This window comes from Hevea brasiliensis, chromosome 4 (assembly GCF_030052815.1).
Source record: "Hevea brasiliensis isolate MT/VB/25A 57/8 chromosome 4, ASM3005281v1, whole genome shotgun sequence".
In the NCBI taxonomy this organism is placed as follows: Eukaryota; Viridiplantae; Streptophyta; class Magnoliopsida; order Malpighiales; family Euphorbiaceae; genus Hevea; species Hevea brasiliensis.
Genome location: NC_079496.1, coordinates 5347355 through 5360639, shown reverse-complemented (window position 1 = coordinate 5360639; position 13285 = coordinate 5347355). Strand labels below are relative to the sequence as shown.

The 13285-nt window shown below is 34.7% G+C and overlaps 2 protein-coding genes and 1 non-coding gene across 3 annotated transcripts; 2 read left to right on the top strand and 1 right to left on the bottom strand.

Moving 5' to 3' along the window:
* The first annotated feature begins 1934 nt into the window (after positions 1-1934).
* Positions 1935-4254, top strand: LOC131179102 (uncharacterized). Its single transcript, XM_058144818.1, has 5 exons — positions 1935-2034; positions 2118-2719; positions 3255-3497; positions 3645-3660; positions 3752-4254. Exons 1-5 carry the CDS (start codon positions 1935-1937, stop codon positions 4252-4254), a joined length of 1464 nt encoding a protein of 487 aa, XP_058000801.1.
* A 2764-nt stretch (positions 4255-7018) lies between these two features.
* LOC131179708 (small nucleolar RNA R71) lies at positions 7019-7125 on the bottom strand. Its single transcript, XR_009148595.1, has one exon. It is a non-coding gene; the product is annotated as a small nucleolar RNA R71 (small nucleolar RNA).
* A 651-nt stretch (positions 7126-7776) lies between these two features.
* LOC131179101 (uncharacterized) lies at positions 7777-10072 on the top strand. Its single transcript, XM_058144817.1, has 3 exons — positions 7777-8600; positions 8766-8938; positions 9435-10072. The coding sequence occupies exons 1-3, from the start codon at positions 7777-7779 to the stop codon at positions 10070-10072; spliced, it is 1635 nt and encodes a 544-aa protein (XP_058000800.1).
* Positions 10073-13285: the final 3213 nt, after the last annotated feature.

Here is a 13285-nt window from a genome sequence, read left to right as displayed (position 1 = left end):
AGTGTCATTTCAGAGCTGCAAAGAGGGTTTTAAGATACTTGAAGGGCATAGCAGATTATGGAATCCTTTATAGAAGGAATTATGAAGTGAAGTTAAAAGGATTTACAGATAGTGATTGGGCTGGTTCTATTGATGACATGAAGAGGACATCAGGTTCCTGTTTTACTCTTGGATCTGGAATGGTGAGCTGGAGTTCCAAGAAGCAAGCGATAGCTCAATCCACTGCGAAGCGAGTACATTCTTCTTTGCATCGTGATGAATCAAGCCATATGGTTGAGGAAAATGCTAGTGGATTTGAAGTGTTATGAGTTGCATGCTCTTGAAATCTTATCGATAGCAAGTCTGCTGTGGCCATGGTGAAAAATCCTGTCTTTCATGGAAAGACAAAGCATATAAAAATCAAGTATCATTTCTTGAGGGAAGTTGAAAGAGAAGGTGAAGTTCACTCATCCATTGCGACTCTAAAGATCAAGTTCTTTGATATACTAACCAAAGGTTTGCGAAGTCAGTTGAAGATTTGAGAGAAAAGCTTGGAGTTCAAAGCAGCATCAGTGTCAAGGAGGAGTGAAGATGCAGCAGTAGTGACACTAATGCTGTCACATTAAAAATATTTTGTTTAGATTTTTGTTGCTATAAATCTGTTGTACCTTTTGACAGAAAAGTATGTTCAAATCTTGAACTAGTGAACCAACTTGTTTTAGGCATGGTCTTAAGTAACATGTTTGCTTAATTTAAGGGAAGTTGGTGTTGACTGTTTGTAAAAGCAAATTTTGTTGTATTGTCTATATAAAGCAATGAAAATATAAAGACTTTGCTCTCTTATTCCAAAAATTTTTCTGCTCCGTATTTTTAACAGTCCAACAAGAATGACATTAACATTGCATTGCTGCCAAGCAAAAGAACCGGAACAAAACAAATTGGTCGAAATTCAATCATAAAAAAGCAATAAAATCACAAGTCCTGGACAGCCCCTCCTTTGCCAATAGGTCTGCAACCCCCTTTGCTTCTTGGGGAATATGTTTAAAAGATTCCAAACAGTTAATGATGGAGTTGAGAATGCCATTCACAAAACACCCAAGATACAATATTTTTAGAGTTCGATTCAACAACTATCAATGAAAAATTTGAAATCAAGCATGGATGTAAAAGCAGCAGTAGCTTTAGAGCCTTAAGTATTGCTTTAAGTTTAGCCACGATTAGAATCCTTAATTCCTACAGGACAAGAAGGCATACAAACAAATAGGTCACAAGAATCTCTAAGAATGCCTCCAATTATACACAAAATCATGTTTTCCTTTAGAGGACAAAAGAAAGAAGATATAGGCCTGAATACGAAAAGGATGCATCTTCAACCAGATGGAGGTCCTAAAAAGAATAAGAGAGCATGATATCACAGGAAGCAAAAGCAATGAAGTTGAGAGCTAGAGTTCAGCTAGAAGTTACTGAGGTAGAATTACTTTATTCTAAAAATATAGTTTGTTAGAATTATTTAGCACATGTAGCTTGTGTCTCAAGATGTAATATAACAGTTAGCAGTTAGTTTTCTTTCTCACTTTTTTTTTTCTAGCAGGTGTATAAAAACATATCTTTGGGTCTTCTATCAACAAGAATGAATTACAATTTCATTTCCAGAAACTTGTTATGGTATCGGAGTATTTTTTTGGTAACTGATGTTCTTCTTTGCATCTGAGATTCTTTTCTTCTTCCTCTTGATCAATTTTTAAATCTTCCTCCAGTTGATTATATTTTTGCTTGCTTCTCTTTGGTTTGCACTCATGGCAATTGAAGCTGCTAATTCTCAATTTGAAAATTCAGCTCCTGATCGTCTCATAAATCCTTCGAATCCATATTTCTTGCATCCTAATGAAAATCTTGCATTAGTTCTTGTTTCTCCTGTTTTATCTGGATCCAACTATCATTCTTAGGCAAGAGCAATGAGAATGGCATTGCAGTCTAAGAATAAAATAAAATTTGTTGATGGAACTCTCAAGATGCCAGCTGCCACAGATCCAATGTTTTCTGTTTGGGAAAGGTGTAATACATGTTAGTTTCTTAGATCACACATTTCGTATCTCAGTCCATAGCACAAAGTGTCCTGTGGATTGATGTTGTAGCAGATATATGGAAAGATCTTAAGGATCAGTTTTCTCAAGGAGATGTGTATCGGATTTCTGACTTACAAGAAGAGATATATGGTTTTAAGCAAGGTGAACATTCTGTCACAGATTACTTTACTCATTTGAAAATTTTATGGGATGAACTAGAGAATATTCGCCCTATTCCTCAATGTACTTGTGCAACTCCATGTATCTGTGAAGCTTTTGTTACTGTGAGAAAATATAGGGAAAATGACTATGTTATCAGATTCTTAAAGGGCTTAAATGATCAATTCAGCAATGTTAGGTCACAAATTATGCTGTTAGAATCCTTGCCTTCCATCAATAGGGTTTTCTCTTTGGTGGTTCAACAAGAAAGACATATGAATATAGGAATACTTACTGAACCAAAAGTGCTTGTTAATAAGTCTAATCCAGCTGGTTTTCAAAGGAATGTATATGGCAGGGGCACTGATACAACTAATAGAAAGTTTGGGACTCAGAATAATAATGAGACTTGTACATATTGTGGAAAACCAAGACACACAGAAGAGACATGTTATAGGAAGCATGGATTTCCTCTTGGTTTTAAATTCAAGAATTATGATGCCAAGATTAATAATGTTTGTACTGGTGATGTTGAGCAGATAATTGATTCTTATATACCACAAGGTGATCATGAGTATTCAGGTTGTAGTTTTACACCAGATCAGTATCAAAGGTTGCTAGCTTTAATTCAATAGTATCCTCCTACTCTAGATTCTCATTTAGTTAACCAAGTAAGCCTCAGTCAAGTCATCCCTGAATTCTCTCTTCCTTCCACCATTTCTTATCCCTCTACTTTAGGTAAAGTGTTTACCTTTTCTTGTACTACAAAACATGATATGTGGCTTTTAGACACTGGACCTATAGATCATATTACCTTTTTCTCTTTCTTGTTTCACTACCTATAAAAGAATTAGGCTAATCTCAATCAATCTTGCAAATGGTAATAAAGTCATAGCTTATTTTTCTGGCACAATTCATTTTTCTTCTTTCTTTATACTTACAAATGTGCTTTTCATTCCTCAATTTCAATTCAATCTTATCTCTGTTACTAAACTCACTTCCTTACTTCATTGTTGTCTAATCTTTCACCATGACCAATGTCTCATACAGGACCTGAGTACCTTGAAGAAGATTGATACAGCTAGAGCTAAAGATGCTTTATATGCATTGGTAGATCCTGCCACACCTTCATTTTCTTTGTCACCTCCACCAGCACATTCAGTTTCTATTTCTGTAGTACATTCAGCTTGCAATCCTGCATTCAATCTCTGGCATTTTAGATTGGGTCATCATTCTACTACTAGACTTAATGCAATAAAGACCAAATATCCTGATGTTACTTCATTGTCTAATGTAGTTTGTGACATTTGACATTTGTCATTATGCTAAGCAAAAGAAGTTGCCTTTTCCCATTAGTACTACTCATACTAATAAAATTTTTGAGCTTGTACATGTGGACATTTGGGGTCCATTTTTTGTAACTGTTGTTCATGGTCACAGATACTTTCTCAATATTGTAGATGATTTCTCAAGGCATACATGGCTTTTCTTGATGAAACACAAATCTGAAGCATCTTTTTTACTTTAGTCTTTTGTTCTTCTTGTAGATACTCAATTTTCAACAAAAGTAAAGGTCATTCGAAGTGATAATGGTTTAGAATTTTCTATGCCTCATTATTACTCTTCCAAAGGAATTGAGCACCAAACAACCTGTGTTGAGACACCACAGCAGAATGCTATAGTGGAAAGAAAGCACCAGCACATATTAAATGTTGCTAGAGCACTTTTATTTCAAGCCAATTTGCCCAAAATTTTCCGGTCATATGCTGTTATACACTCAATCTATCTTATCAATAGATTGCTTACTCCATTACTAAACAATAAATCACCATATGAAATTCTTTATACTACTCTACCAGATATACATGATCTAAGAGTGTTTGGTGCTCTATGCTTTGCATCTACCTTGACAGCCCATAGATCTAAGATTGATTCTCAAGCAAAAAAATGTCTTTTTCTTAGCTATAAAAGTGGCACTAAAGGAAATATTTTGTTTGATCTTTCTACAAGGGAAATTTTCATTTCTAGACATGTTATTTTTTATGAATAAATTTTTCCTTATAAATCACAGTCCTCTTCTCATTTTTCTACCTCCCATTTCACTTCCATTAGACACCACACTTTCTGATTATGATTTTCTTTTTTCTCCTTCTTCTTTATTGAATTCTTCATCATCTGCATTACCTTCACAACATGTATCTCCTTCTTCTACTGCAGAAATAGAACCTAGACATTCTAACAGAACCAGAAAACAACCTTCATATTTACTTGACTACCATTGCCATTTAGCATCTGCAGCTCCAGCAACTATATGTCCAGGTATTCTCTATCCTCTTTCCCAAGTGCTTTCCTATGATTTCTTGTCTTCTCCTTATAAGTACTTTGTTCTATCTACTTCCACAATAGTAGAACCTAGGTCATTAATAAACCTATTTTATATAGGTATTTTAGGGTAGTTTTGCATTTATTTTGCCCCTTTTTATTTTAGTAATTTTATGCTTTTAATACTTATTTCAGTTAATTTGTTAATTTTAGTTTCATTATATTTGATTTTTGGAATTTTAATATTTTTGATAGGTTTTAATAAGGTTTAAAGGCAAAAAGGTCCATATAGAAGAAATTCAAAGTGAATTGGAAGCTTAAAGTGGTGTGAAAAATGAAGAAAATTTGCCTAAGGAAGAAGACCAGCCGAGATTTTGAAGGGCTTCAACATGCCTCGTGTTGAAGGTTGTGTGAAGAAAAGAGTCTGCCAGCAGGAATCCACATGAGGCATGTAAATTCAACACTGGGTCATATAGACAAAGATTTTGGGACAAAACACGCCGAAAGTTTTAAGGACTTTAACATGCCTCGTGTGGCGGGTCGTGTAGACAAAGATTTTGGAACAAAATTCCAAAATCTACCGAAAGTTTCAAGGGCTTCAACATGCCCCATGTAGCTGGTCGTGCAGAATCTAAAGGCTCCTCCTCCGAATCAACATAAGGCATGTGGAAAATAATTTAAATCAACATGAGGCATGTGGGATGGCGTTGGCAGATTTGCTGATGTGAAAAAATTTTCTCTTTTCACACATTTTACACCTTTTGTCTTTATCCCTTTAGAGACCATTTTTAGGGCAAAGTTTGAGGGGATATATAAGCATCATATTCTCATTTTTACCAAAAGGAGAAAGAGATAGAAAAATCAAAAGAGGAAGGAAAGAAGGAACCACGCCATTTTTGGAGGAAAAACACCTGCAGAGTGACGTTTCCAGCTTCCATTTTCAGAGATTTAGATTCTCTTCTTTTGGGTTCTTTTATTTTTAGTCTTATTTTCATGTTTTCTTACTCTATTTCATACTTACCACTTGTAAATACAAGCATGAGTTAGTTGATACCTAGGATTTCAGAGTTGGGTGTAATGATTTAAGTTTCATTTGTGGATTTGGACTGGTTTTAATTAGATTTTAGTATCTATAAGTTTTGATTCTTATCTTGTGTGCTTATTTACATACCCATTGTTGGTACCATTTGGGTTTTGTTCTTAATCTTAGATTAAAAGACCGAAAAGTGAAAATCTATGATAGATAATCAAGATAATGAATTTAATCACCTAGTGTTAGAAATAAACTACTGGGTTAAGAGGAATCTCAAGTTGATTAAAGAGCTTAAGGAGTTTTTGGTAATTAAATATCGCATGAGAATGAGGTTTAGTTTCCTTTAAAACACTCTTTAGTTTGCTTGAAAGAGAAATAAAAGGAAATCAGAATCAACTTCCTTCAAACTTGTATTTCCCTTAATCTTAGTTTTGCCTATCCAAATCCCAATGAAATTTACTTCATGAACCTCAATTCTGGAATCAATTTTTACCATTAATTAATTAAATCTTTAATTACTTGCTGAAATTTTAGTAAATTGGTATAGTGCTTAGAAATTTAATTGCTTAATTCATTATAATTTCCTTATTTTCCTAATTTAATTTGCTGCTTCTTTTACTCTAATTTTTGGTACACATTATCGATAGCCCAAATAATTGTGACTTTTATAGTTTGGTACTCAAACAATAAATCTCTGTGGGATGATATCTTTTCTTTATTACTTGAACGACTCGTATACTTGCGGAGTACGCAATCAAGTTTTTGGCAACGTTGTCGGAGATTTGTTTTTGTTTGATATTAGACAATTGATTGTTTGGTTAATTTGGGCATTTTATTATTTTTATTTTTATTTTAATTTCTTTTCTTTATCATTTTACTTTGAGATTTTCTTATTTTGATTTTTCAGGTACATATCTTTTATATAAGAAGAACAAAAAGTACAGAAATTGATTTAATCTTTGATCCTGAGATTGAAAAGACAACTAAAGCTTTGAGAGCAGAGTCTAAAAGAAGAAAATCTAAACTCAAAATTCAAAGACAGTAAGAACAACAATAAGAGCAACAAGTGATAGAAGCTATGGAAAACAACAACAACAAATCAATTAAGGATCATGTTTTTTCTAGCTTTGAAGATTTTAGACCAAGTATTACAAAGCCTAGAGTGGAAGCAAACAACTTTGAATTGAAGCCCTCACTTTGTCAAATGGTTCAACAATCATAGTTTGGGGAAGGTCCTACTGAGAGTCCACATGTGGACCTTGCACATTTTCTTGAAATTAGTGACATGCTAAGGATAAATGGAGTGTCAGATAATGCCATCCGATTGAGATTATTTCCTTTTTCTTTGAAGGATCGTGCTAAGGAGTGGTTGCATTCATTACCTCCGGGTTCAATAACTACTTAGGATGAGTTGTCACAAGCTTTCTTGGCTCAATACTTTCCTCCTAGCAAGACTACAAAATTGAAAAATGAATTAACTTGTTTCAGACCAAAGGATGATGAGAGTCTCTATGAAGCTTGGGAGAGATACAAGGATCTTTAAAGGAGATGTCCACATCATGGAATCCCTAAATGGATGCTAGGTATTTTCAACAACAACAGCAAAATTTTTAGTAAAATAAAGTACCACCTGGATTTCCACAACAAAGGAATCAAAATGCACTTGTTCCATAACCACCAGTTCAATCTTCAGACCAATATTCAATTTTGAAGTCTATGATGGAGAATTTCTTAACTGCTCAACAAAAACAAGGAGAAATGATTTAACAATTAACTTCAAGGATAGACCAACTTGCCACTCATAACAGGATGTTAGAAAACCAAATAGCTCAACAAGCAAGCTCTTCCAGCAAAACACAAGGAAAACTTCCAAGTCAACCAGAGAATCCTAGAGAACATTGCAAGGCAGTGATCTTAAGGAGTGGGAAAATTATGGGAGATAAAAAGGAAGATGAGGTAGAAGAGGAAAAGAAGAAAGAAGATGAAGACAAGAATAAATTTACTTCAAATCATGATGAAGTTAATGAGGAAGCAAACTATAAGAAGGAAGTTGAAAAAGAAGAAGAGGAAAAGTATGTGCCTCCACCACCATATAAGCCACCATTGCCATATCCTTAGAGGTTTCAGAAAGCAAAGCTAGATAAGCAGTTTGGGAAATTTTTGAAAGTTTTGAAGAAATTATACATCAACATTCCATTTACAGATGTAATTTCTCAAATGCCCTCATATGCTAAGTTCCTGAAAGAAATTTTGTCAAACAAGAGGAGACTAGAAGATTATGAAACTGTGGCATTAACAGAGGAGTGTAGTGCTCTCTTGCAGAATAAGCTCCCACCAAAATTGAAGGATCCAAGAAGTTTCTCTATTCCTTGTCATATTGGGGATACTAGTATTGACAAAGTATTGTGTGATCTTGGAGCTAGTGTAAGTTTGATGCCACTCTCTATTTGTGAAAAGTTGAAGGTTGGAGAATTGAAGCCAACAACCATTTCTTTGCAACTGGCTGATAGACCTATCAAATATCCAGTCGGAATTTTGGAGAATGTACCCTTAAAAGTTGGGAAATTTTTCATTCCTGTGGATTTTGTGGTTCTTGAAATGGAAGAGGATATTCATATACCTATCATTTTAGGAAGGCCATTTTTAGCCACAGCAGGGGCTATAATTGATGTGAAGAATGGTAGATTAATATTAAAAGTTGGGGAAGAGGAGGTGGAATTTAATTTGAATCAAGCTTTGAAGAAACATCATGAAGTTGACCCTTGTTTAAGGGTGGATGTTATTGATGAGATTGTGGAAGAAGAATTTAGGAAAAGATATCCTGAGGACCCTTTGGAGAATTGTTTGGTACATAGTAGAACAACAAATGATGAAAATCGTGAAGTTGCAGCTTTTGCTCAAATTTTGCAAGCTACTCAAGAAGTTGTAGGAGATCAAGTTTTGCAAGTTGAGGAGTTAAAACATGAAGTTGCACAACCACCTTTGCTAGATGAGAAGGAAGCACTACAGGTAGACCTCAAACCACTTCCATCTCCATTAAGGTATGCTTTTCTTGGGCCTAATTCAACTTATCCTATCATTATTAGTGCAAGTTTGAGTGATGTGTAAGTTGAAAAATTGTTGAGAGAGTTAAGAGCACATAGGAAAGTTATTGGTTACACCATTGATGATATTAAGGGTATAAGCCCTACCTTGTGCATGTATAGGATTCTTTTAGAAGATAATTTTAAAGCCACCATAGAACATCAAAGAAGATTGAATCCTAATATGAAAGAGGTGGTGAAGAAAGAACTCTTGAAACCGCTTGAAGCTAGGATCATTTATCCTGTTTCTGATAGTAGTTGGGTTAGCCCAGTTCATGTGGTACCTAAGAAAGGAGGTGTGACCGTTGTGAAAAATGAAAACAATGAGTTGATACCTACTAGAATTGTCACAGGATAGAGGATGTGCATAGATTACAAAAAGCTTAATAGTGCCACTAGGAAAGACCTTTCTTTGCCTTTTATTGATCAAAATATTAGAAAGGTTAGCAAAACATTCATATTTTTGTTATTTGGATAGGTATTCTAGTTTTTTCCAAATCCCAATACATCCTAGTGATCAATAGAATACCACATTTACATGTTCATATGGCACGTTTGCATATAGAAGAATGCATTTTGGCTTATGTAATGCACCGGCTACTTTTCAGCGTTGTATGATGGCCATTTTCTCTAATTTTATTGAGGAAATTATGAAAGTTTTCATGGATAATTTTTCTGTATATAGTTTTTCTTTTGATAATTGTTTATCTAACCTCTCTAAAGTGCTTAAAAGATGTGAAGAAACAGATTTGGTGCTAAATTGGGAGAAATGTCATTTTATGGTGCAATAAGGTATTGTTCTTGGACATTTGATATCACATAGAGGAATTGAAGTGGACAAGGCCAAAGTAGAAGTGATTGAGAAGATGCCTCCACCAACTGCAGTGAACGGAATTAGAAGTTTTCTTGGGCATGATGGTTTCTACAGGCGATTTATAAAGGATTTTTCAAAAATTGCTAAACCTCTTACAAATTTGTTAAATCATGATGTTCCTTATAATTTTGACCAAGCTTGTTTTGATTATTTTAACAGGTTGAAGGAAGCTCTAGTAACAGCCCCTATTATGCAACCTCCAAATAGGTCATTGCCATTTGAGGTTATGTGTGATGCTAGTGACTTTGCTGTGGGAGCTGTACTTGGTCAGAAAAAAGAGAAGAGGTCTTATGCAATCTATTATGCTAGCAAAACTTTAGAGGATGCTCAAGTAAATTATGCCACCACTGAGAAGGAATTTTTAGCTGTGGTATTTACTGTGGAAAAGTCTAGATCATATCTGATTGGATCAAAAGTGATTGTCTATACAGACCATACCGCCATAAGACATTTGATGAATAAAAAAGAAGCAAAACCAAGACTGATAAGATGGATTCTATTGCTACAAAAGTTTGATTTACAAATTAAAGATAAAAAGGAGCTGAAAATGTTGTAACGGATCATTTATCAAGGATTAAGTATGAGAGTAAAGATGGAAATGAAGAGGAATTGCCAATTGATGAGTTTTTCTCGAATGAGCAATTGCTAGTTGTTGTTACTGCATTGCCATGGTTTGCAAATTTTTTCAATTACCTATGATGTGGAGTTCTCCCACCAGATTTGAGCTATCAACAAAAAAAGAAAATTTTGCATGATGTGAAATTTTATACATGGGAGGATCCATTGTTATTTAAGAGATGTAATGATGGTCTAGTTAGAAGGTGTATGCCTGAAGAGGAAATAGGAAACATTTTAGAGCATTGTCATTCTTCTGACTATGGAGGTCATTTCAGTGGGGATAAAATAGTGACTAAAGTACTTCAAGCTGGATTTTATTAGCCACACATATTCAAAATTGTGAGAGAATTTATTTTGAGATGTGATAGATGTCAAAGAGTGGGGAATATCTCAAAGAAAAATGAAATGCCACAACAAGGAATTTTGGAGATTGAGTTATTTGATGTTTTGGGTATAGATTTCATGGGACCATTCCCATCATCTTTTGGGAATAAATATATTTTGGTAGGTGTGGATTATGTGTGAAAATGGGTTGAGGCCATTGCTTCCCCTACAAATGATGTAAGGGTAGTTGTGAAATTTTTAAAGAAGTTTATTTTCACTAGATTTGGAGCACCAAGAGCTACAATCAGTGATGGTCGATCTCATTTTTGCAATAAATAGTTTGAAAATCTTTTGAAGAGATATGGGGTTACTCATAAGGTAGCTACACCTTACCATCCTCAGACCAGTGGGCAAGTTGAAGTATTTGGAAAAAATTGTTAATCATTCAAGGAAAGATTGGTCATTGAGGCTAGATGATGCATTATGGGTGTACAGGACAGCTTACAAGACACCCATTAGTACTACACCTTTTAAGCTAGTCTATGGGAAATCATGTCATTTGCCAGTTGAGTTGGAACACAAAGCATATTGGGCAATCCGAACTTTGAATTTTGATTTAAAAAGTGCTAGAAAGAAAATATTGTTTCAATTAAATGAACTTGAAGAAATAAGGTTGAATGTATATGAGAATGCTAGGATTTTTAAGGAAAGGACTAGATTTTGGCATGATAAGTATATTAAAACAAAAGAGTTTAAAGAGGGTGACCTGGTCCTATTGTATAATTCTAGACTTAGACTCTTTCCTGGAAAGTTGAAATCAAGATGGTCTGGTCCTTTCAAGGTTATTAAAGTTTATCCCCATGGAGCTGTGGATATTTGTAGTGAAAATTTTGGGATTTTTAAAGTTAATGGTCAAAGGCTCAAGATTTATATCACAGGCCAACTCATTGAGAAGGGAACAAGTTGTTTCTTCGATGATCCACCAATTCACTAAATTAAGGACGGTCAAGCAAATGACCTAAAATTAGCGCTCTTTGGGAGGCACTAAAAATTTTTTCCTTATACTTAATTTTTATTTTTCTTTTACTTTGTTTCATTTTTTACCCCATTGAACTCAAATTTGACATTAAAATTTCTTTCTACAGATTAATGGAGAGTTTTAAGCAAATGTGTATGCTGAATTAAAGAAATAAGTGTTTGGGAAGTTGCTGAACCTTATATTGGACTTCCATGATGTACATTGTTCTTAACAACGTCAAATCTAAACTAATTTAAGTTTTATGCCTGATTGCAGCAACATGGTGGAGTGAAAAGGCCATTTTTGTTGTAGCATTTTAAGGAAATTGGTGAGAAATATAGGAATTTTCATGGTAATCAATAGCAACATGTTTTTGATTTTACTTTTTGGGTAATTAAGTTTGATGTATTGCACTGAGATTGACATATTTGCCATTGGATATTTTGTGAAATTTCATGATACAATTCTGTAGAAATTTAGTCATGTGAACAGTGTCTGCAGCAGAATTTTATTCCTTGTTCATGAATTATTAATGATAAGTTTGGGGTTGAATTTGGGTGTTATTCCTTGTGGTATGATTGTTAATGTGAATATTACTTGAATAATGTTTTAGTTTTTGTTTGGTGGGTTGATGGATTTTAATTATTCTCAGTGATTAATTGGGTTTCAATTGGATTTTGAGTGAAATTTTTGTGTAAATTGTGTTTTGGGTTTGGTTTTAATGTGTTTAGGATCATATTTTTGGGTTGTATATCAAGTCATTTAGCACTAGGTTCAACATGATGTATGCTGGGGGTAGTGTCACCACCAAAACATGTTCTTAGCACTTTAAATTGCTAAAAATGTAAAACCTGCCGAGAGTTTCAAGGGGTCTCACATGCCTCATGCACAGCCTCATGTACATGCCTCATGTTATTCATCTTACACCAAATCACATAGGGCATGTCACCCCCCAACTATTCCCAACATGCCTCATGTCAGACCCTAGGTATGTCACCACTTAAACTTTTACCCTAGCCATCTCATTCCATTTTCATCTCATCAACCGCACGACTCAAAAATCTTCACTATTCCTTTCATGGTGCACACTAAACAGCCTAGGGTTGTTTCCCCATGACCTATTAGTGCCAAAACCCGCTCTATAGCCCAAAGTCCTATCTCACCGCAAGTCTCTTCAGCTCTAACTAGGGTTCAATCACCTCTGCATCATTCACCAACAGTGTCTCAAAAAACTCTAGTTATCCCTCAATCTGGCAATTAGGTAAACTCATCTTACCCATGGATTTTTAGAGACTTTGAAATGAGGAAAAATTATGAGGCACTTGCTAAAAAGAAAATTCTAGCCACCAAGTACATTGATGAACACAGTCTCAGCGAGATAGGGCTTTATGAATCTGTTAGTGAATATTTGGAAAATTTAGGTTGGAGTGATTTTGCTAAGATTCAAGAACCTGCTTCTAAGGAGTTGACATTTAAATTTTTAAGTTCACTGCAATTGGATTTTCAGCCCACAAACAATAACCATAGGGATAACATTTTCTTTAGGTGTTTGGGTCAGGACAGAGAACTTAACACTGCTCAAGTGAATGCTTTATTTGGTTTTTGTAATGATGGTGCAAAAGTGATTGAGTGGCAAAGGACTATTTATGAGCCCCCTACATTTTGGAAGTCAATTGCACCATATAGAAAATACAACAATCCTAGTTATGCTAAGGCCTCAGCTATCCAAGACCCTATTCTGAGATTCTTGCAAAGATTCATGTCTTACACTATACTATGTAGATGGCACAGTAATGGAGTTGTAGGAAA